Source organism: Eumetopias jubatus, unplaced genomic scaffold, assembly GCF_037043125.1.
Source record: "Eumetopias jubatus isolate StellerSeaLion01/CBP00866 unplaced genomic scaffold, mEumJub1_p1.0 scaffold_11, whole genome shotgun sequence".
Classification (NCBI taxonomy): Eukaryota; Metazoa; Chordata; class Mammalia; order Carnivora; family Otariidae; genus Eumetopias; species Eumetopias jubatus.
Window position 1 is genome coordinate 61,669,023 of NW_028274817.1, and position 25,060 is coordinate 61,694,082.

Genomic DNA, 25,060 nt, shown 5'->3' on the forward strand with positions numbered 1-25,060 from the left:
CAAGTTATATGAAAGGAAACAAATAGTAGATTCTAGGAATTATAGATTGGTGAATTTAGCTTTAACCCCAGGCAGAATTTTAGACAGGTTTATTGAACAGGTGGTTTGTGAACTCTTAGAAAAGAAAGAGGTGAGCACTAGGAACATATGTTTACTAAGAAAGCATATCAAACTAACTTTATTTCCTCTTTAACCAATAGATAGTATAAGGCAGCTGTTTTAGAAAACTAATGTAGTATTTGCAGTCCTAAATTGCATTCATAGAAGTGTGGTTGAAAATACTCTGTGCTCATTAGACCACTGGAATATTTTGCTCAGTTCTTGTTATTTTAAGAGTCTGAGACATTGATGAACTAGAAACTTCTCAAAAAAAAAAAAAAAAAGCAACCACATTAGTGTTTAGGGTGAAAGAGTGTTTTTCTATAGGCGATGATAGGGAAGAGAGGTATGTGTGAACTATGGCTGTGAATAATGTAGAGGGGACCTCATGTATTGAGAGAAGATGGAAGGCACAAGTGATAGCTATCTTTAAATATTTCACGGGTTACCATGTAACAAAGGGATTTGACTATTTTTTGTTGTGTGTGTGTTTTTTTTTTCCCAGTGTAGCTCCCGAAAGATTGTTATCTCCAGCTCTCACATTCCAGCAAAGCCTGTATGATTCCCAAAGTTACAGGGAAAGAGTTTGAGTTCAATTAAAGGTAGAGTCTCCCCAAAATTAGAGCAGCTCATATGAATTGGCCATTTTTTAAAGAAATAATAATCTTCTCTTTACCAAAAGTGTTTAAGCAGAGGCTAAATGGCTATCTGCCAGATATATTATGGAAAGGATAATTTTGGGAAGAGGGAGGTTGGACTAGAATTAGTGGTTCCCAAACTTGGCAGAGTATCAACATCACCTGTAAAGCTTATTAGAAAAATACATTTCAAGAGCTGTATAGATCACTTTCCTCATTAAGGTATCTTATTCATGAAATTGGGTAAATGATGAAAGCTTTGTTCAGTGGAATGTAAATTCTATGAGGATGGGGATCTAGTTTGATTTGTTTATAAGCTGTATTTCCAGTATCTGTCAAGGGCTTAGCTCATATCAGGTGGTCAACAAACATAGGTTTTAAAGAGAAAGTATTCCATTGATAGCCGTTCAGTGCTCTCTGTGACTTAATAAATTTAAGACATACAGTAAGTCTTATCCTGTTCTTACTTGAATCTTTAAGCATTTTGGTCTATCACTGAGTTAGTTCATATATCTTACCTCTTGTTAGAGAACATTTAGATGCCTATCTTACAAAATTTTAAAGAAAAAAATTAGACATAATGGATTCTGAATAGAACATTTTGTATTTAAATATATTTTATACATATATACATTTGACTAATTTATCTACTAGTTGAATTTGTCAACATTGCTAAGTACAAAGAAATGTATTGTGATATCAAGGATGTTTGTCTGAAAATGAAAGTTCTTAAAATATTTCAAGACAAAGTTGGCATGTTGACATGCAATATTGAAAAATACTGGTTAAATGGACAATGCATGCAAAAAAGAGTGTTGACAGAACTCCTTAATGTATATAGAGCCTAAGGCCTGTTGATATCAAATGACTGAGAAAAATATGTAAATGTTATCATCTCAGGTGCTAGATGAATAAACAAAAAAATCACTGAGATTGGAAAGAAGGAATATTTGATGCTGCTGCTGTCAAATATACAATGTGCCTTACAGTAGAATTTTTTTGAATAGCTATTAGCAATAACTAGGAAGAACCCAATAGAAAAGTTGTGTTGAAGATAAAAATATATTGTTAAGTGTGTTAGGTGAAATTTTAAAAATTTACCTATACTTTGATCACAAAGCAGTTGGTTTCATTTGTCTTGTTTCTTTTTGGCCTTTATTATATATGTATGCATATTTTTTCATAATTTAAATCATAGTATACTTGTAAGGTTGCATTTTGTATTTTTTGCTTTGTAGTTTCTAAATTTTTACACAGTGCTGTAGTTTGGTATTTTAATTATTATTTCCTGTAGAATAGTCCATCACATAGTCTGTAATTTAATCAACCATTTCCCTGCTGTTGGACTTAGATTATTTATCATTCTTTGGTACTGTAAATAGTACTTCATTAAACATTTGTACATGTAACTCATTTTTGCTAATAAGTTGTGTCACTAGAATAGATTCACAATGGTTGGGCAATGGGTGTGTATATTTTCATGACTCGAAGTGTATTGCCAAAATTATTTTCAAAATGGATCATGTCACTTTATGGTGTATGTAGAAATGAAGGTGTATACCAGTTTCAAGTAGTAATTGCTGGCCTTAGGTTTTTAGAATTTTTAAAATGCTAATTTATTAAGTATAGTATTGTATTTCATTATTTTCATTTAAATTTCTTTTGATAGTTGGCAAAATAGTTGTGTATTCTGTGATTCAGTTTATTTGTATTTCCTATATTGTGACTTATCTGTTAATTTCCTTTATCCATTCATCTATTAGATCTTAGTGGTATTTTTTTAAAGATTTTATTTATTTATTAGAGAGAGAGAGCAGAACGAGAAAGAGAGCATGAGCAGGGGAGGGGGTCAGAGGGAGAGGGAGAAGCAGGCTCCCCGCTGAGCTGGGAGCCTGGTGTGGGACTTGTTTCCAGGACCCTGGTATCATGACCTGAGCCAAAGGCAGATGCTTAACCGACTGAGCCACCCAGGTGCCCCCTTGGTACTCTTATAGATGGTTAGTTTTATATGTGTTTTAAAATATTAAGATTCTTTTCATATTTGTTCCACATATTTTTCATTCTTCAATTAATAGTTTTCTTTGTAAAGGAGTCTTAAAAAGTAAAAGCTAATTTGTATAGACTATAAAGATGCATAAAGTTTTCAGTCATTGGGCGCCTGGGTGGCTCAGTTGGTTAAGCGACTGCCTCCGGCTCAGGTCATGATTCTGGAGTCCCGGGATCGAGTCCCACATCAGGCTTCCTGCTCAGCAGGGAGTCTGCTTCTCCCTCTGACCCTCTTCCCTCTCGTGCTCTCTATCTCTCATTCTCTCTCTCTCAAATAAATAAAAATCTTTAAAAAAAAAAAGTTTTCAGTCATTGTTCCTGATTTAACAGTTTTGGCCTGAGATACTAATGGGATCTCTTAGTGGGGTTAAGAATATTTTGTTTATATGCTTAGTTGTATTCCTTTGGCCTTCAAAAAACACAGATATTTGTTAGAGGAATGACTGGATTTCTGGTAGTTCTTTATCTCTCCCCTGTGTCTTTCACTACTTCTTTTTCTTTATGTCTCTGCTTTTCTTCTTAGAGTTGCTTTTCTGATTATTTTTCTTCCTATTGATGCTGTTTTTTGTTTTTATACTTTTAAGCAGTGGTTTTTAACTGTGGGCAGTTGTTAATATTTTTTTGTTTTTGTTTATTACCACCAGTAGACATTTGGCAATGTCTAGAGATATTTTTCTTTGTCACAGCTTCATGGTGGTAGGGTTCTACTAAAATCTAGTGGGTAGAGGCCAGGGAAACTGCTAAATACTTTTCAGTAGACAGACAGCTCTGCACAGTGAAGGTTCATCAGGCCCAAAGTGCCAGTATTTCTTGAGGCTGAAAAACCCTGCGCTAAAGTAACACACCTTTTCTTCTATCTACTTGAAAAGTATGGATAGAAAAAAGCAAAGAAGTGATGGTTGATTGTTTTAAGGAACCAAGAGCAGTAAGAAATGTTTGACTGGAGAAGGAAAATTGCTAAGTCTCAAAGTTATGGTGTCTGCTTTTTCCATCTTAGAATTGTGAAAATTTCTAGAGGTTGGGATGGGGAGCAGGTGCCAAAAAGAAATCCTCTGAGTTGGTAGTGATGCTTGTGAGTTTTCTACCATTATTTACTCAGCATTTCACAGTGTTATATAAATACTCAGTCTCTGTTGTGTTCTTATGATTTGCATTCAAAGTCTCATTGGTTTTACTATTCATCATTCATTTTTTGTCATTTTGTCAGTTTAAAATGGCCAGTGGATCTACCTTCACCTGAAGAAAAAAAAAGTACTCCATTGCTTTTAAGATTGAGATATGGAAAGATTTCATATTTTTTATTGTGGCATGGTTCTAATTGTGTTAATCTAGCTACAAACCCATTCTTGCCTTAATTTTGCCTTACTTCAACATAAAGCTGTTATCATTTGTACTATATTATTTATGCACTATGGTAAAATGTCACCTTGCCTCAAGGTGACTTTGCACTTAGAAGGATCCTATGGTTTGATTAAAATATAATGTATGGGATGTTAAATATTTTCAGTGTATAAGGAAAGACTGGAGGAATTTCACAGAGCAAGTGGGTGCTTGTAAATCCTTACATGGGGACTAAGATCTCCATTTTAGGTAAGTGAGAAGAATTCAAGTGGCATGTGGAAGAGAACTGGACAGACTTATGCTTTTTTCTGTTTGTTTCTTTTTTTAAATAAGGCAAAACAAACAAAAAGAACTATAATGACTTTATATAGGATATGCAGTTTCAAAAATTCATTGGTAACTAGTGGGAGAGTCTATAGTTTCAGAAACCAAAAAGCGGAGAACCTATAGACAAACCTATAAAGGATTGTTTGTTACTGAAAACTTGATGTATTATAGCTTCCTTTGTTTTTTCACTGTATAAGTCTATTACTCTTGGAAGTTTAGAGATAGCTGCATATGGAGTGGATAGGTTTGACGAGGTAGGACAGTTCATAAAATTCCCTATGTAATTTTTAAAATGTATTATATTTAATCAAATGTAGTCTCTATTCTAAAATTCCTTCATGTTATGGTAAGATTTAACTATATATTTAAAGTGACAGTATCTTTGACTATAGTTTACCAAAGAAAGGTAAAAAAGAATGAACCTGAGAAACCATAGTAAGGCAAACAGAAAATCAGACTTGTGGGTTTTAAAAGAAGAGTATTCTTAGTGCTTTGTGGTAGTAAACATGAATTCATAAAATCATGAAATGTGTAATGGAATTTAGACTTTTCACAGGGTAAAATTGCTATGGTGTGTGTACCCTATTTTATCTCATCTTAATATTTATGAATTAACTTCATGAAGTAGGTTTTGCTTTTAGGTCTTAAGAAGGAATCTTCTATTTTATGTTTTTCAGTGAATATCACCTCTGCCAGGCAATTAACTGGATGCAGTCGCTTCAGCCATATTTTCCCTTCATCTGCTTACCAGCACATTAAGATGCATAAGAGAATTCTGGGGCACTTGTCATCTGTCTACTGTGTAGCATTTGACCGAAGTGGGAGAAGAATTTTTACAGTGAGTTTAAAATTAATGATACTGTAGCATATTTGAGATTTACTACAATTGAAGGTAGGCTTCATGGCATTGGATTATACTTTATATAGTATAGGCAGAGGGAGAGGGAGAAGCAGACTTCCCACTGAGCAGGGAACCTGACCTGGGGCTCTGGCTTGGGGCTCTGGGCTAGATCCCAGAGCCCTGGGATCATGACCTGAGCTGAAGGCAGATACTTAACTGACTGAGCTACCCAGGCATCCTTCTTAGACACATTAATGCACGAAAAGATGAGTACAAAGATGAGTAAAAAGATGACTTTATAAACAGAGTGGCTGGAGGGGAGGTGGCTGGGGGGATGGATAATTGGGTGAGGGGCATTAAGGAAGGCACTTGATGTAATGAGCACTGGGTGTTATATGCAACTGATAAATCACTAAGTTCTACCACTGAAACTAATAATACATTATGTTAACTAATTTGAATTTAAATAAAATCTAAAAAAAGGAAAAAGGAAAAAATAAAAGTTATGTAACTTAAAAAAAGAAATTGAAATTTTCTCATTCTATGTAAGTGAATGGGTGAACTATAATGTCCTCTATGTTTTGGGAAATCTAATTTAAAAAAATTAAATCTTAAGGCCTCATATTCTAGAGGTGGTTAACTTATGTGAAACAAGTTTATCTGTTCCATTTCATTTCATTTTAAAATGCATTTTCCATTTGTCACTTAGTGTAATTGGTGCCCATTCTGCTTAATTAAAAAGATTAAAACATTCTTATGGTTGAATAATTATATTATACAGTTAGTAACCAATTTATAGTTGTGTATATCTTTCTTTTATTTCAGTACTAATTATTACTTTTTTAAGATTACATTTATTTTATTTTATTTTTTTTTTAGTTTTTTTATTGTTATGTTAATCACCATATATTACATCATTAGTTTTTGGTGCAGTGTTCCATGATTCATTGTTTGTTCATAACACCCAGTGCTCCATGCAGAACGTGCCCTCCTCAATACCCATCACCAGGCTAACCCATCCCCCTACCCCCCTCCCCTCTAGAACCCTCAGTTTGTTTTTCAGAGTCCATCATCTCTCATGGTTCGTCTCCCCCTCTGACATACTCCCCTTTTCTTCCTCTCCTGTTATCTTCTTCTTTTTCTTTTTTCTTAAAATATGTTGCGTTATTTGTTTCAGAAGTACAGAACTGTGATTCAACAGTCTTGCACAATTCACAGCGCTCACCGTAGCACATACCCTCCCCAATGTCTATCACCCAGCCACCCCATCCCTCCCACCCCCAACCACTCCATTTATTTTATTTTTTTGAGAGAGAGAGAGAGAGAGAGAGAAAGAGAGCGAGCAAGGGGGGAGGGCAAGGGGGGAGGGGCAGAGGGAGACGCAGACTCCCCCCACTGAGCAGGGAGCCCATCTTGGGGCTCAATCCCAGGACCCTGAGATCGTGACCTGAGCCAAAGGCAGATGCTTAACTGACTGAGCCACCCAGGTGTTTCAATACTAATTATCTTTTAAATTGTTTTTTTGTTTGTTTGTTTTTGTTTTTGCTTTTTTTTTCCATGAAGCATTTGAACTCATGACCCTGAGATTAAGACCTGAGCTGAGATCAATAGTTGGACACTCAACCGACTGAACCACCTAGGTGCCCTTAAATCTGGGTTTTTTAAGTTTTTATTTAAATTCCAGTTAGTTACCATACAGTGTAATATTAGTTTCAGGTGTACAATATAGTGAGTCAACATTTCCATACAAAACCTGGTGCTCATCTCAGCAAGTGCATTACTTAATCCCCATCACCTATTTTACCCATCCCCCCACCCACCTCCCCCCCAATAAACGTCAGTTTGTTCTTTGTAGTTAAGAGTCTATTTCTTGGTTTGCCTCCCTCTCTCCTTTTTTTTTCCCCTTTGCTCATTTGTTTTCTTAAATACCACATATGAGTGAAATCATATGGTATTTGTCTTTCTCTAACTGACTTATTTCGCTTAGCATTTTATTAACCAGATCATATCGTGTGCTTTTGAGTACAAAATTGTAGCATGCTAATATTTCTAAGAAAGGGTTTAGTCTCACTACTTTAGTACTAAGTTAACATAGAAGTGTATATAGTGTCATAATTTTCTTTTTAACTTTCTATGCTATAATAAATGAAGTAGTTTGCATTTTGGGAAATTATGACTCCTTGGAGTTCATTAAAGACTCTTCCATTGACATTTTCATAACTCCAAATGTATCACCTAAGTATTTGGATGTTAATGATCATGATGAAAATGACAATTGCCATCTTATTTTTTATTTTTTTAAAAGATTTCATTTATTTATTTGAAAGAGAGAGGGAGAGAGAGCACGAGCGGGGTTGGGGGCAGAGGGAGAGGGAGAAGCAGACTTCCCACTGAGCAGGGAACCTGACCTGGGGCTCTGGCTTGGGGCTCTGGGCTAGATCCCAGAGCCCTGGGATCATGACCTGAGCTGAAGGCAGATACTTAACTGACTGAGCTACCCAGGCATCCTGCCATCTTTTTATAAACAAATAATTACTAACTAACTTATTTACTACATTAGAATAGAATTGCTTTTTACTATTTTTAAAGCTCTTTTGAAATTCTCAATAGGAAGTTCAACTTAATATTTTCAGCAGTTTATTAACAAAGACTCATGTTTACTGAGAAATGCATGTAGACTTTAGGTTAAATTTTTAAATATTTGGGCGCCTGGGTGGCTCAGTTGGTTAAGCGACTGCCTTTGGCTCAGGTCATAATCCTGGAGTCCTGGGATCGAGTCCCGCATTGGGCTCCCTGCTCGGTGGGGAGTCTGCTTCTCCCTCTGACCCTCTTCCCTCTCGTGCTCTCTCTCATTCTCTCTCTCTCAAATAAATAAATAAAATCTTAAAAAAAATTTTAAATATTTGTAGAAAAAGTATTCTTTTTTTTATTATGCTATGTTAGTCACCATACAGTACATCATTAGTTTTTGATGTAGTGTTCCATGATTCATTGTTTGCATATAACACCCAGTGCTCCATGCAATACATGCCCTCCTTAATAACCATCACCTGCCTAACCCATCCCCCTACCTCCCTCCCCTCTAAAACCCTCAGTTTCTCAGAGTCCATAGTCTCTCATGGTTCATCTCCCCCTCTGATTTCCCCCCTTCATTTTTCCTTTCCTTTTCCTAATGTCCTCCATGCTATTCCTTATGTTCCACAAATAAGTGAAATAGAAAAAGTATTCAAGCAATTGTGATAAAAGGCTGTCAGGCATAAGGAAAGAAATAATGGCAGATATATTTAATGCCAAATCACTTAAAAGTGAGTTATAAATATTTTGAGTTGTCAGATTGGCAGTTTTGGGGAGTTCTTCACAAATGTTGTTAGTTTAGATAATGCTTTGTCAGTGCTGTCATTTGGAGATCATTTATATTTCTTCCTGGATCCATATTATATGGACAGAGGAGATTAGAAAGTAAAGGCTCAGAAGTAACTTAATGAAAATCCTCCCTTTGTCATTTTGGCTTTTTTTTTTCTGGGGGTGGTGGTAATGGTGCAGATTTTTGCTTCATTGGGAATATGTCCTTTTGTGTTACTATAGGGTTCAGATGACTGTTTGGTGAAAATCTGGGCAACAGATGATGGACGTCTCCTTGCTACACTTCGAGGGCACTCTGCTGAAATTTCTGACATGGCTGTTAACTATGAAAATACTCTTATTGCTGCAGGCAGCTGTGATAAGGTTGTAAGAGTGTGGTGTCTTCGAACTTGTGCACCAGTTGCAGTCCTTCAGGGACATTCAGCTTCTATTACTTCCATACAGGTAAGAAAAATGAAAAGATATCACTAACATATGTAATGAGGTTGAGAATTCTTTCAGTTTTTATTATTTTGTGTGGATATTATTATAAAGAATGGCAACAGAAAAATGTTGATCTCTAAGGGCTTTGTCCGTACCCTGCTCTGGTATTTTTTTTAATTCCTTTTTCATATAAATTTATTGTTTTAGAGATAATTTAAAAATCATTGAAAACCTTTTTCAAATACAGTGTAAGACATTTATCTCACTAGTATTTGTGAAGAAAGGAGAAGACTTATAAATGCTGTAAGGAAGCAACACTAATACCTGTTAGTCAGGTTGTAAACAGGTTCTAACTTGAATATTGGCATACTTTGTGTTAATATTTAATGCAAGATGTTTGTCAGTCTGATTGTGTGTGTGTGTGGTTTAATGTTAAAGAAAATTTTATTAGTTTCAGTGATTTCCTATTTCAACTTGATGTTTGACATACATTGACTTCTTTTAAATTCTTGTTCATAGAGTATTTTTACAAATGTTGATAGTGAAAATCCTGGATACCCCCAAAAAACCTTTTATTTAAGAAAACTAAGCTGAACTTGTCCTCTTCTTTGTGTTGAGAGCAAAATAGGAATCCTGAAAGTGTGTTTTACACTTTGGTCAAGGAGACCACTTTTGTGGATGAGATAATTACTTCCATTTACTTTTCTTTGTTCTTTAGTCACTAAAAAGTATGTCAGTCAATTTTTGTGTGTTATTTAATATAATATCACCTGTTTATGAGGAGCTAGCAAGAATTAGGTTTAGTATATATTGGATTTTAAAAATTCTGTATCAAATTTTTGATCTGTTGAAATTATTTCATGGATTTTGTTTTAGGAGATTATTAGTTATTTGTATTCCCACAATCCTATCTGACAGATTAGTTCTGGAATTTGGAAATAACTCTCATATAACATAAAAAAATAACTGCTTACATTGAAAAAATATTTATGATACTGTTTGGCTCCTTCATAAGTTTCATTTTCTAATTTCTATCTCATTTTGTTTATATTTGGGAGCTCCCTAAAGATCCATGATCTCTATCACATTCTTTCCTTTAGTGATCTCATTAAATCTCATGGCTTTGGATTTATCTGTAGGCTGATGATTTTCAAACTTATGTTTTCATCGTGGGACCTTTCTTTTAGTTCCATACTTGTATATTCAAGGACCCACTTGGTATCATCACATGAATGTCATGAATCTCAAACTCAGCATATTCAAAATTGAACTTCTGTCTTCCTTCTTCAAATCTCCTTTTCTTAGAGTGTTCTTCAACTAAACAAATGGCAGTTTTATCCTTTCAGTTGCACAGAGTAGTCATTCCTGACTTTTTTTCTTTCTCTTATATCTCATATCTAACTTGTTAGCATATCATGTTGGCTCTACCCTCAGAATAAATCCAGAATCTGACAAATTATCATGACCTTAATCATTACTATTCCATTTCAAACCATTATCATCTATAACCTGGATTATTGAAACAGGATTCTAACTGATCTTCCTGCTTCTTCCTTTCCTTCTTTCTTGCCCCAGTCTAACCTCTGCATAGCAGGCTGAGTGATTTTTAAGTGGAAGTTAAATCATGTCACTAGTACTCAAAACCTTCAGTAGCTTCCAAATTCACAGTTAATGTTGAAGTCTAAATGACCCACATTGTAAGGCCTATATTCTCAGCCCCTTGCTCTCTTTGACCTCATCTTCTACTACTTGTTTCCTGTTTTCATTCTTCTTTAGCTGCTACCCTCTCTGCTTTTTTAGACGACTCTAGCTACACTCCTGCCTTTGCTCTTTCTGTTTCATGTCTCTGGAATGGTCTTCCTTGGATAGTCACATGGCTTATTCCTTCCCTTTCTAAGTACCTTGTGCAAATGTGTCTTTCTCAGGGAGTCTTTCTCTGACCACTTTACCATTCTAAAATTTTATTATTTTTATTTTTTTTAAGATTTTATTTATTTATTTGAGAGAGAGAGAGTGAGAGATAGAGAGCACATGAGAGGGAAGAGGGTCAGAGAGAGAAGCAGACTCCCCGCCGAGCAGGGAGCCGGATGCGGGACTCGATCCCGGGTCTCCAGGATCATGACCTGAGCCGAAGGCAGTCGCTTAACCAACTGAGCCACCCAGGCGCCCTACCATTCTAAAATTTTAAGTTGTTCCCTGCACCAGCACTCTTTATCTCCTCTTAATTTTATTTAGCATGCATTCTATATACATTACTTATTCTTTGTTAATTGTCTCTCTTAACATCATGGTGTATTATCTTTTCAGATTCTTCTTTTTTGTAAGCAAAATTGAGATAAAATGATATGATTTTATAGTAGTTGCCTCTGGGTGGTGGGATTATAAGTAACTTTTATTGTTTTTCTATATTTACTAAATTTCCTTCAATAATTATATATTAATTTATATTAAGAAATGCACATATAAGTGTTTTTATTTTTATAATCTCTAACATGATTTATTATTTAAAAACAATTCAATTAGACTACATTAATAGGCCAGATCCCCCTTTGTGACTGATGAATTTGTTTATAATGGTGATAATAAAGGTTCTAGTGTTTCTTCAAACTTAATAAAATTATACTATTTTATATATATATCTCATTTGTATAAATCAAAGATCAGCAAATTTACAGATCAGATAGTAAATATTTTAGGATTTGCAGGCCGTATGGTCTCTGTCATACCTACTTGACTCTGCATTCCAGTGCAAAAGCAGCCATAGGCAGTGTAAGGTGAATTTGTTCCAATAAAACTTTATTTACAGAAACAGGCAGCAAGCTGGATTTGGCATGTTGCAGACTCCTCCTATAAATTGTGGATTAAGGTTTCCAATGCAAGCTTCTCTATCTCAGAAAGGAAAATATAGGCATGCTACCTGAGTACTGGTTTCTTTACTATATATATCAACTATTAATGGATAACATTAATTGATAATTTTTTATTTAAACTCTGTAGTCTTCGTAGAAGTTATATGTTTCTAATCAAGAAAACTAGATAAATGACTTCTAATATTTGTAATGATCACTTTCTTTAGATATGAGGTCAAAATTTGTTCAAACCCTATGCATCTTGATCCTTAATACTCATCTTAGTGGTGTTGATTATCTCTATTTGGGATTTTTAAAACTCATGGCATACAGAAACCCTCGTTTGATTTTCAACTTGTTCCTGTATCTCAGGCCTCAGGAGCCCAATGGCTCTTCCCTTATCTGATTCTTTTCTGGAGATGTATAAAATACTGAGTCAGAGCCTGAGAATCCTACAGGATAAAGGCTGTCCATGGTTTACCCAGGGTATTAGTTATCCTTTAAATTGGCAACTTAAGTATATTTTTTAATCTGTTTTTTTCTACAATGATATAGAGATTTGACCTATTTTACTTATTCTATTAAAACAAATGAAAATTATTTAAATTTTAAAAGAACAAAATTTGTATCATACGTCATTGAAGCTGGAATTTAAAGTAAAATATTAAGGCCAAAATATTTAGATATTAATTTCCTAAGCATTGATTTTAGATTGGTTTCTGATGCTCTGTTCATATGAACTATAAAAATTCCACAATTATTGCTGTATAAGCATACATTTAGCAGATTTCTAATGGTTTAACTAGTAACCACCTTGTGATTTTTTTCCTCCATTAAAAGTAATGAAATAATAATATGTGATATTCAGTAATTTAAAGATATTTTTTTTTATTTTTTAAGATTTTATTTTTAAGTAATCTCTACACTCATAACCCTGAGATTAGGAGTTGCATGCTCTACTGACTGAGCCACCCAGGCACCCCTAAAAATAGTTATTTTTAAGACTAATACATTTTATCCTAAATTTGATGACTGACTTTTTTTCTACAATTTCTTGATATTTTAAATTTTTGTAAGGTATTCATTAATCTAGGAAATTTAAATAACTGATTTCTTGAAAGTGAAATTCTTAATTGAATTTATTTATTTTTTAAAATGATTATAATTTTAGAACATGCTGTGTTTAAAATAAGTTTGAACATGAAAGCTTTCTATTTGAATTAGAATTTTTTTTTTAGTTTTGTCCATCAACTAAAGGCACAACCAGATACCTCACTTCTACTGGTGCTGATGGAACAATCTGTTTCTGGCAATGGCATGTAAAAACAATGAAGTTTAGGTAAGTTTAGAATTGGGTTAGAAATTTTGTGCAAAATCAAGCATGTTTATTTTTCTTTATTACCTTGAGAAATTCTTAATAGTCCACATATTTAAGTATATAAATATATGTGTGTGTGTGTGTATATATATATATATATATACACACACACATCTATACCTACTTCAATTAGATGTTAGAGATTTTAGAATCAAATTTTTATGAAACCAATGTTGAAGAGACTATTTAACTTATACACAAAATTTTGTAAAGAGTATTTGTTTCATTTATTATTCTGGTAAGAAGACTTTGAACTTCTCTTAATGGTAGTAAGTTATGTGGTAATTTGTAAAGTTATAATAATGATACTGGTATCTTAAAGTATATTTGCAAGGTTTAATGCATTTTTAACCTGAATGATGGGAATAGTACTTAACTACTTCAGTTGTGTGTTTTTTATAGTACTGATATTAAATCTGTCAATATCCAGCAGTGTACAAAGATTCTTGCATGTTAAATGAACATGATGGAAAATAAAAATATCTTACTTTTCCCTTAGAGATCGCCCAGTGAAATTTACTGAGAGATCCAGACCTGGAGTTCAGATATCTTGTTCATCTTTCAGTTCTGGTATGTGTAATAATTGAAAGTTTCAAGTACCCAAAATATTAAATGATCCGGTTGTAGAAGAGATATGTATAATTTTGTGGAGAAAAACAGTGTATATTTGTTAATAGAAACATACCAAAAATGTGAACCATATGCTATAATAGATGGACCTTTGTGGACTTTAATTAACATATAATAGCTTCTTATTTTCTAGTATGTTTTTATATAAATCAGAATTTGGTTGGTAAAAAGAAAAGCTCTCCCACCATACACACACAGTTCATCATTAAAATCCTGCCCTGACATTTCAGAAAATATGTACTGTGGTTCCATATAGAAGACACTTTTACAGTGTGTAAATTGTGCTTTTCTACTGCTAAGAATCACATGCTAGTTGACCTTTTCTTTTATTGTGGTAAAATATAACATAAAATTTACTATTTTTTAAAAAAGATTTATTTGAAACAGAGCGTGTACCCGCGCACATGAGTTGGGGAAGGGACAGAGGGAGAGAATCAGGCAAACTCTCTCCTGAGCATGGTGTCTGATACAGGGCTCAATCTCAGGACGCACAGATCATGACCTGAGCTGAACCCAAAAGTCGGACATTCAACTGACTAAGCCACCCATGTGCCCCTAAAATTTACTATTTTAATAACCATTTTTAGGTGAGTTTTGTGACATTAAGTATATTCACATTGTTTTAGATATATTACCACCATCCATCTCTAGAATTTTTTCATAATCCCAAAAGTGGTTGAGTTTTTACATTGCACCATTATAGCCACTGAAAAGAGACTTGTAGCTATAGGTCATTTTATAAATAATTTTGGAGCACTATGATTTTGCATAAAATATAAAGAATTCCTCAAGGCTCTGACCTTTAATGTTTATTATTCAAAGGCCTATATTTAGTGTATAGTTGTTGGATTTTTGTTGGGTGAATGGTATAGTTGTCCTTTAAATATTTCTCTTGAATTTTACCTATTTTTCTCTGAAATTTTATGTCATTAAAGATTAGAAGATAACCTGTGTTTCTGGAAGTCCTTTTATTAATATAAGGTAGCATATAACTAAGAAGGCAATCAAAGTGTTTTTAAATTCCTTGGTACAATGTTTACTTGTTTGTTTTTTAATCTTCCAGGTGGTATGTTCATTACAACAGGTAGCACTGACCATGTGATTAGAATATATTATTTGGGTTCTGAGATCCCTGAGAAAATTGCTGAATTAGAATCACATACGGTAAGAGCAAAATGAGAAACTTATGTTGTTTTCTTTTTTAATATCTCTGGAAAGTTGGTTTTATTTCTTTTCTAATCTGTACCTTAATTTAATATATATTGGTGCTGAAATCTATATGGTAAGGTATCTCGGTAGTAATGAAGATCAGTGTGAAATTCTGGACTTAGTATGGCTGTAGTATTTAAAAAAAGTTCTGTTTACAAAGAAAAAGAAAAAACATAGTAATAGTTAATAAAAATCCTCTTTTAGCCTGCTGTATTCAATTAATTATAGGAGCTGTTTGTTACTTTAAAATCTACATACTTTTTAAAAGACACATTGAAAAATGGTGGCATAGAAGGTTCCTGAAATCACCTCCTCCTGTGAACACAACAAATCTACAGCTATATATGGGAGTGTTCCCTCTGAAAAGGACCTGAAAGCTAGCTAAACCAGTGCCTCTACAACAAAGGATAAAAGGGCCACATTGAGATGGGTAGGAGAGGTAGAGACGTAGTCTTCAAAAAACTCCACCCCAGGAGCAGCGACCTACAGTTGGGAGTGATCTCATAATATGGAACTTGTTCTTGAGGAGCAAGGTGTCTATGGCCCGCATCAGGCACCCCAGTCCTTGGGACCTACACTGAAGAAATGAGCCCCCAAAGCATCTGGCTATGAGAACCAGTGGGGCTTACTTCTAGGAGAACTGTAGGGAATGAAAAATACACTCTTAAAAGGGTCCTACACAAACTCCCTCGCCATGGGACCCAGCTCAAAAGCAACAGTTTGCAAGGCACTTAGACTCTATGTGAAGGAGACTCATTTGCTAATCTTAAAGCATCTGCTGGAGAGGCAAGAACCTGTTGGGACTCTCTCCAGGGACAGAGGTGGGCACCATTTTTGCATTCTCCTGCCTTGTTGGTCCTGGTGTAGATGGGTGCTATTATGGAACCCCTCCTTTAAGTCTTTATATCTGCTAGCTTCAGTGGTAGCACCCTGCCCATGCACACTGCAGCTGTGGCTTATCCCACCACAGCCAGGTGGACTGAGTACCACACCCCCATACCACATTCACAGCTCTCCTGCCATAGCTGGTGGGCATGCATAGCCCACATGGGACAGCCCTTGAACACCTGGCTCTAGTGGCCTGGGGTATTGTGTTTCTGGACCCAGTGGGTTTGAAGCAGTTAGAGAGACAGTTTTTGGCAGGCTACCATACCCAGGGCACTGCACAAACAGAAGACTAAAACACACCCCCATTCTTGATGTGAAAAAGTCCTATTTTTTTGTCATGGGGACAGGTCACACATCCAGAGGCTACAGAAGGGCTCTCAAGGAACATGGGCAGGGATTCACCATATTAGCGCCCTCATTTGACCCCATCATAGTTTGCTGATACCTCACAGAAAGGTTATACACACGTCTAAAGCTACGGTTTTTGCAACTATTGTCCAGGGGACACCTCTGGAACTGGTCTGGAAGTCAGCAGGGTTTACGATTGTGGACCCAAAGACTATATATTTGCATATCTTAAGAAGATACTGCCTGATAATCTGTCTTACAATTAGGCTGAAACTAGTCACTGTCAGATCCCTCCATTCGGAACAGTGACAGGTCTTGGCATACGCTCAACAACTGAGACCTATCAAGAACAAATTGTGCTACTTATAGACAATCACAGAGGTCTGAGAAACAACCAAAAGCTAGGGCGTGGTTGAATTGATAAGGTTTATCTCCAATGCAAGGCCAGATTTATATATGGAATCTAAAAAGTTAAAACAAACAAAAAACGGAAGCAGACCCATGAAGGCAGAGAAAAAACTTGTGATTGCCAGAGGGGAGGGAAGTAGGGGAATTGGCAAAATGGGTGAAGGGAAATGAGAGATACAGGTTTCCAGTTATGGAATGAATAAGTCATAGGGGTAAAAAGTACAGAATAGGGAATATAGTCAATCATACTGTAATAGCGTTGTATGGTGACAGATGGTAGCTACACTTGTGGTGAACATAGTATAATGTATAAACTTGTCAAATCACTATGTTGTATACCTGAAATTAATATAACATTGTCAACTATAATTTAAAAACTTTTTAAAGAGGAGAGGTAGCTATTTTACCTAACACATAGAAACAAACATGGAGTCAAGCAAAATGAGGAGACATGTAATGTTCCTGATAAAAGAATAAGAGAAAAACTTCAGAAAAAGACCTTAATGAAATGGAGATAAGTAATCTACCTGATAAAGAATTCAAAGTAATGGTCATAAATATGCTCACCAAACTCAGGAGAAGAATGGATGAACACAGTGAAAACTTCAAAGAGAAGTCACAAAGCTGAAGAATACAATAGGTGAAGTGGTAAATATACCTAGTGGGGTTCAGGGGCAGACCAGACAAAATGAACAGATGAGCAACCTGGGAGACAAGACACCAGAAGTAACTGAGAATAGGAAAAGGGAAAAAATAGAAAAATTAAGATAGTTTAAGGGACATATGGGACAACGTCTAGCAGAATAACATCTGCATTATAGGAGTACCAAATGAAGACAGAGGAAATAAAAGTAAAAAACTTATTTCAAGAAATAATGGCTGAAAATTTCCCTAACCTATGGAAGGAAACAGATAATCAGTTCTAGGAAGCTCACAGAGTTCCAAATAAGAAAAAACAGAGATCCACATCAAAGAATATTCAAATTAAAATTTTAAAAATTAAAGAGAATCTTAAAAGCAGCCAGAGAAAAACAACTTCTTGCATTAAATGGGACCCCCATAAGCCCATCAGCTGATTTTTCAATCGACATTTTGTAGGCCAGAAGGGAGTGGCATGGTATGGCATGGTATATTGAAGGTGCTGAAAGGGGAAAAAAAAAGAAAACATCAACCAAGAATTCTACCTGGTAATATTCAGAATTTAAGGAGAGTTAGTTTTCCAGACAAGCAAAAACTAAGTGAATTTGTCACCATTAAAACTGTCTTATAAGAAATGTTAGAGATAAATTTCAGCTGAAAAGAAAAGGGATTAACTAGTAATAAGAAATTGTATGAAAGTAAAATATCTCACTGAAAAAGAAAAAACATATATTAAAGATAGGGGATTAAACACATATAAAGCTAATATAAAGTTTAAAACAAAAAAATTGATAAAATTGTATAATAGTACAGGTATACACAAAATGAAAAGATTTATTTTTTAATTCTTTTTTTTAGCTTTAAATTTCAGTTACTTAACAGTGTTATATTAGTTTCAGCTGTACAATATAGTGATTTAACAATTCCATACATAACCTGGTGCTTATCACGAAAAGTATACTCTTTAATCCCAATCACCTATTTAACCCATTCCCCCAAAACTCCTCTGGTAACCATCAATTTCTTCTCTATAAGTAAGAGTCTGTTTCTTAATTTGTCTCTCTCTTTCTTTCCCTTTGCTCCTTTCTTTTGCTTCTTAAATTCCACAGGTGCATGAAATCATATGGCATTTGTCTTTCTCTGACTGACATTTCACTTAGCACTATACTCTGTAGCTCCATCCATGTCATTGCAAATGGCAAGATTTCATTTTTTATAAAAACTAAATAATATTCCATTGTACGTATTCTTTATCCATTCATCAATTAAGGAACCCGTGGGTTGCTACCATATCTTGGCTATTGTAAAAAATGCTGCTATAAAAATGGGATTGATGTATCCCTCTGATTAGTGTTTTTGTATTCTTTGGGTAATTACCCAGTAGTGCAATTGCTGGATCATAGGGTAGTTCAATTTTTAACTTTTTGAGGAACCACCATACTGTTTTCCAGAGTGGCTGCACCCAGTTTGCATTCCTACCAACATTGCAAGAGGGTTCCCCTTCCTTCACATCTTCACCAACACCTGTTGTTTCTTGTGTTGTTGATTTTAGCCATTCTAGCAGGTATAAGGTGATATCTCATCATAGTTTTGATGTGAATTTCCCAGATAGTAAGTGATGATGAACATCTTTTCACGTGTCTGTGGGCCATCGGTATGTCTTTTTTGGAAAACTGTTTATGTCTTCTCTCCATTTTTTAACTGGATTATTTGGTTTCTGGGTGTTGAGTTTTATAAGTTCCTAATGTATTTTGGATACTAACCTTTTATCAGATATGTCCTTTGCAAATATCTTCTCCCATTGCTTAGGTTGCCTTTTAGTTTTGTTGATTGTTTCCTTCATTGTGCAGACACTTTTTATTTGATGTAGTCTCAATAGTTTATTTTTGCTTTTGTTTCCCCTGCCTCAGGAGATATATCTAGAAAGAAGTTGCTATGACTGATGTCAAAGAGGTTACTACCTGTGTTCTTTTCTAGGATTTTGATGGTTTCCTGTCTCACATTTAGGTCTTTAATCCATTTTGAATTTATTTGTGTGTGGTGTAAGAAAGTAGTCCAGTTGCATTCTTTTGCGTGTTGCTGTCCAGTTTTCCCAACAGCATTTGTTGAAGAGACTTGTCTTTTTTCTGTTAGATATTCTTTCCTGCTTTTTAAAGATTAATTGACCATATATTTATGGGTTTATTTCTGGGTTTCCTATTCTTTTCCATTGATCTATGTTTCCATTTTTGTACTAGTACCATACTGTTCTGATCACTATAGCTTTGTAGTATAATGTGAAGTCCAGAATTGTGATGCCTCCAGCTTTGCTTTTCTTTTTCAGGATTGCATTAGTTATTTGAGGTTTTTTGTGGTGTCCTACAAATTTTTGGATTGTTTGTTCTAGCTCTGTGAAAAATTCTTGTGGTATTTTGTTAGGGATTGCATTAAATGTGTAGATTACTTTGGGTAGAATAGACATTTTAACAATATTTGTTTTTCTGATCCATGAACATGGAATATCATTCCATTTCTATGACCCCGAGTTTCTTTCATCAGTGTTTTATAGTTTTCAGAGTCCAGGTCTTTTAGTTCTTTGGTTAGGTTTATTCCTATGTATCTTATTATTTCTTGTGCAATTATAAGTTGGATTGATTCCTTAATTTCTCTTTCCACTGCTTTATCATTACTGTATAGAAATGCAACAGATTTCTGTATGTTGATTTTGTACACTGCGGCTTAACTAAATTTATTTATCAGTTTTAGCAGTGTTTTGGTGGTATCTTTTGGATTTCTATATAGAGTATCATGACATCTGGAAGTAGTGAAAATTTGTTTTCTTCTTGCCGATTTGGATGCCTTTTATTTCTCTGTGTTGTCTGATTGCTATGGTTAGGACTTTCCAGTACTATGTTAAATAAAAATGGTGAGAATGGACATCCCTATCTTGTTCCTGGGTGTGGAGGAAAAGCTCTCCATTGTTCCCCATTGAAGATGTTGTTAGCTGTGGGTTTTTCATATATGATCTTTATCATGTTGAGGTACGGTCCCTCTAAACCTACTTAGTTGAGGGTTTTTATCATGAATGGATGCTGTACTTTGTCAAATGCTTTTTCTGCATCTATTGAATGGATCATATGTTTATTATTTTTTCTTTTATTGATGTGATGTATCGCATTGATTGATTTGCAAATATTGAACCACCCTTCCAACCCAAGAATAAATCCCACTTGATCTTGTTAAATGATTTTCTTAATGTATTGTCGAATTTCGTTTACTAGTATTTTGGTAAATATTTCTGCATCTCTGTTCATCAGGGATATTAGCCTGTTGTTTGTTTTTAGTGGTGTCTTTTATCTGGTTTTGTTATCAGGGTAATGATGGCTTCATAGAATGAATTTGGAAGTTTTCCTTCCTTTTCTATTTTTTGGAATTGTTTGAGAAGAAAAGGTATTAACTCTTCTTTAAATATTTGGTAGAATTCACCTTTGAAGCCCTCTGGTCCTAGACTTTTGTGGTTATGAGTTTTTTGATTACTGATTCATTTTCTTTGCTGGTTATGAGTCTGTTCAAATTTTATGTTTCTGCCTGTTTCAGTTTTGATAGTTAATATTTTATAGAATTTATCCATTTCTTACATGTTGTCCAATATGGTGGCATATAATTTTTCATTATATTCTCTTATAATTGTTTGTATTTCTGTGGTATTGGTTATTTCTCCTCTCTCATGTGGGATTTTATTTATTTGAGTCCTTTCTCTTTTTTTCTTGACAAGTCTGGCTAGAAGTTTATCAGTTTTATTAATTTTTTCAAGGAACCAAACTCCTGGTTTCATTGATTTGGTTTTTTTTAAGTTTCTATATCATTTATTTCTGCTCTATCTTTTTATTTTCTTCCTTCTGCTGGCTTTACATATAGTTTGTCCTTCTTTTTCTAGCTCCTTTAGGTGTAATGTTAGGTTGTTTATTTGGGGTTTCTCTTGCTTCTTCAAGAAGGCCTGTGTCACCATAAACTTCCCTTTTACAACCACCTTTGCTGCATCAAGGGTTTTGGACTGTTGTGTTTTCATTTTTATTTGCTCCCATGTATTTTTTAATCTCTTCTTTTGTTGCCTGGTTGACCTATCATTGTTGAGTAACATGTTATTTAATCTCCATTTATTGTGCTCTTTCCAGATTTTTTCTTGTGGTTGACTTCTAGTTTCATAGTGTTCTGGTCAGAAAAGATGCATGGTATGACTTCAATATTCTTTATTTTGTTGAGGATGTTTTATGGGGTAATACATGATCTATTCTGGATAATGTTCCATGTACACTTGAAAAGCATGTGTATTTTGCTGTTTTAGGATAGAATGTTCTGAATATATCTGTTAAATTCATGTGTTCTAGTGTGTCAGTCAAAGCCATTGTTTCCTTGTTGCTTTTCTCTTCAGATAATCTGTCCATTCATATAAGTAGGGTGATAAAATCCTGTACTGTAATTGTATTATTGTCAATTAGTTCCTTCATGTTTGTTATTAACTGTTTTATATATTTGTGTGCAGCTATGTTAGGTGCATAAATATTTACAGTTGTTATATCTTCTTGTTGGATATTCCCCTTTATTATTATATAGTGTCCTTCTTTATCTCTTGTTACTCTTTATTTATTTATTAATTTTAAGATTTTATTTTTATTTATTTGACAGAGAGCAAGAGAGCACAAGCAGGGGGAGCTGCAGAGGGAGAGGGAGAAGCAGGCTCCCTGCTTAGCAGGGAGCCTGACACAGGGCTCGATCCCAGGACCCTGAGATCATGACCTGAGCCACAGGCAGTTGCTTAACCAACTGAACCCCCCCCCCCAGGCGCCCCTGTTAGTCTTTTTTTAATGTCTATTTTTTCGGATATAAGCATTGCTAGTGCAGCTTTCTTTTGGCTACCACTTGCCTGATGTTTCTCTATCCCCTCACTTTCAATCTGCAGGTTTCTTTAGGTCTAAAATCATTCTCCTGTAGATAGCATATATATGGGCCTTGTTTTGTACCCATTGCATCACCCTTTATATTTGAATAGAGCTTTTAGGCCATTTACATTCAATGTAATATTGATAGATTTGTGTTTATTGTCATTTTGTTATTTGTTTTGTAGTTGTTTCTGAAGATTTTCTCTAATCCTTTCTTGTTTTTCTCTCTTTCATGTTTTCCTGATTTTCATTACTGATGTGTTTGGATTTCATTCCCTTTATTTTTTGCATATTTATTGGTGGTTCTTGGTATATGGTTACCATTAGTTTTAGATATAATGTCTTCTGTATATAGGAGTCTATATTAAGTTGATGGTTAAGTTTGAATCCATTCCTTACTGCTGTAATCCCCATGCTTATTGTATATGTTGTTATAATTTATCTCCTTCTGTTTTGTGAGATCATTGACCAATTTTTTTACAGAAATATTCATTTTTACTGCTTTTGTGTTTCCTACCTTCTACTGTCACTTTTTGTTTTTCCTTTCCACTCAAAAGAATCCCCTTAAATATTTGTAGCAGGGCTGGTTTAGTTGTCATGAATTCCTTTAGGTTTTTTGTTTGTCTGGAAACTCTTTATGTCTCCTTCTATTCTGAATCATAGCCTTGTTGGATAAACTATTCTGGGCTGCAGATTTTTCCCATTCAGCACTTTGATATATTATCTCACTCCCTTCTGGCTTGCAAAGTTTCCATTTAAAAGTCTCCTGCTAATTGATTTTCCATTTTAAGTTACTGTCTTCTTTTGTCTTGCTGCTTTTAAGATTTTGTCTATATCACTATATTTTGCATATTTAATTACAATATGTGTTGGTGTTGGCCTGTTTTTGTTGATTTTATGGGATTTTCTGTGCTTCCTGGATCTGTATATCTGTTTCTTTTTCGAGATTAAGGAAGTTTTCAGATATTATTTCTTCACATAAATTTTCTGCCTCCTTTTCTCTCTCTTGTTCTTCTGGGACTTCTATAATACGAATGTTATTAAATTTGTGTTTTTTTTAAGATTTTATTTATTTATTTGAGAAAGAGAGAATGAGAAATAGAGAGCACGAGAGGGAAGAGGGTCAGAGGGAGAAGCAGACTCCCTGCTGAGCAGGGAGCCTGATGCGAGACTCGATCCTGGGACTCCAGGATCATGACCTGAGCCGAAGGCAGTCGCTTAACCAACTGAGCCACCCAGGCGCCCCGAATGTTATTAAATTTGATGGAGTCACTGAGTTCCCAAAGTCTATTCTCATTTGGCATAATTCTTTCATCTCTTTTTTGTTCAACTTGAGTACTTTTCATTACTCTGTCTTCTAGATCACTAATTTGTTCCTCTGCTTCTGCCATTGTTCTCTTCATTCCATAAAACATATTTCTCATTTCGTTTTTTGACCCCTTTATCTTTGCTATGTTATTCTTTATCTGTGTGTTAAGGTCTCACTCATGTCTTCCACTCCTTTCTTAAGTTCAGTCAGTGTTCTTATGATCAATGCTTTAAATTCTCTATTAGGCATGTTACTTATATCAGTTTCACTTAGATCTCTAGCCATGGCCTTTTTCTATTCTTTTGTTTGGGATAAATTTCTCCCATTTTGCCTCCCTCTTGTGTGTTAATATAGTCAGCTGTGTCTTCTGCTCTTCAAAGCAGTACCTTTATAAACAAGAGGTCCTGGAGTGCCCTTCAGTGCACTATCTCATGTTTGCCTGAATCTTGCACTTTGGGAGCGTATCCTGTGTGTGTGTGTGTGTGTGTGTGTGTGTGTGTGTGTGTGTGTGTGTATGTTTTGCTTGTGCTCTACTGTTGTGTCTGAGTCACTTTTCCTTCCAATGCAGTTGTCTGCACTGACTCTCTGCCTGTTGTGGGCTGTACTTGCTCTCTGTATTGTTAGTGGGATCCAGGCAGGCTAGCTCTAAGGGTCATGCCCACCCAGATACTTGGGAGTAGGGTAGCAGTATTAGCAACATTTATACTGGGCCACTAGTCCTATGCTGCATCCACAAAAGCACTGCATTGGCTGAAGACTGTTTGCTGGGTTGGCCTGGGGTGGGAGGCTGAGTGCTATACATCATAATGCCTAGGTATGGTTGGGCCTGGTGCACGATAGTGGCTTGGGGCATGTGGCAAGGCGTGGCCTGCAGCAGCAGCTGTGCACCCAGCAGCTGGTCATCGCACGGTCATAATGGCTCAGTGTGGCAAGGTAGCTGTGTGCTGTGAGGTGGCTGGGCTCAGTGCATGGGGGTACCTATGCACTGGTGAGTGGGAGGAGTGCATGGCTTTAACAAAATTTGCCCTGAGCCCATGGTCACAGGACAGCAGACTTGGAGTGGTTGAGTGCTCAGGAGAACTCGTGGAGGCGGCCTACTGCCAGTAGGTTAGATAGCAAGTGTCTGTGCAGCTGCAGATAACTATGTATTTATGCTGAGGGGTGGGGATGAAAATCTTGCCTGCCAGGTCCTTCATTTTTGAAGTCCCCCAACATGCTCTGAAATCAATAGGAACAGATCTGTCTTCTGTTTGCTCTCCAGCATTGTGTAAACTACTGTTTTTATGTTGCCTCTTCATGCGGGCTGTTGTCTCTTTAAGGGCTGTGGCCCAGCTATCACTCACCCTCATGGCTGGTCCAGTGCTGAGTCAGCTGACTTTTAAAGCTTCAGGCTCCAAGTCCCACT

General features: G+C 35.4%; 1 protein-coding gene across 5 annotated transcripts in view; it reads left to right on the forward strand.

Annotated features, from left to right (window-relative positions):
- Window positions 1–25,060, forward strand: part of BRWD3 (bromodomain and WD repeat domain containing 3) — a 204,153-nt gene that overhangs the window by 54,103 nt on the left and 124,990 nt on the right. For all 5 annotated transcript variants that reach the window (XM_028101475.2, XM_028101477.2, XM_028101478.2 and 2 more), the window contains 5 exons: window positions 5,129–5,289; window positions 8,878–9,099; window positions 13,166–13,266; window positions 13,805–13,875; window positions 14,999–15,099. In XM_028101475.2, the coding sequence (XP_027957276.1) occupies window positions 5,129–5,289; window positions 8,878–9,099; window positions 13,166–13,266; window positions 13,805–13,875; window positions 14,999–15,099 (656 nt within the window). The remainder of the gene's footprint in view (window positions 1–5,128; window positions 5,290–8,877; window positions 9,100–13,165; window positions 13,267–13,804; window positions 13,876–14,998; window positions 15,100–25,060) is intronic.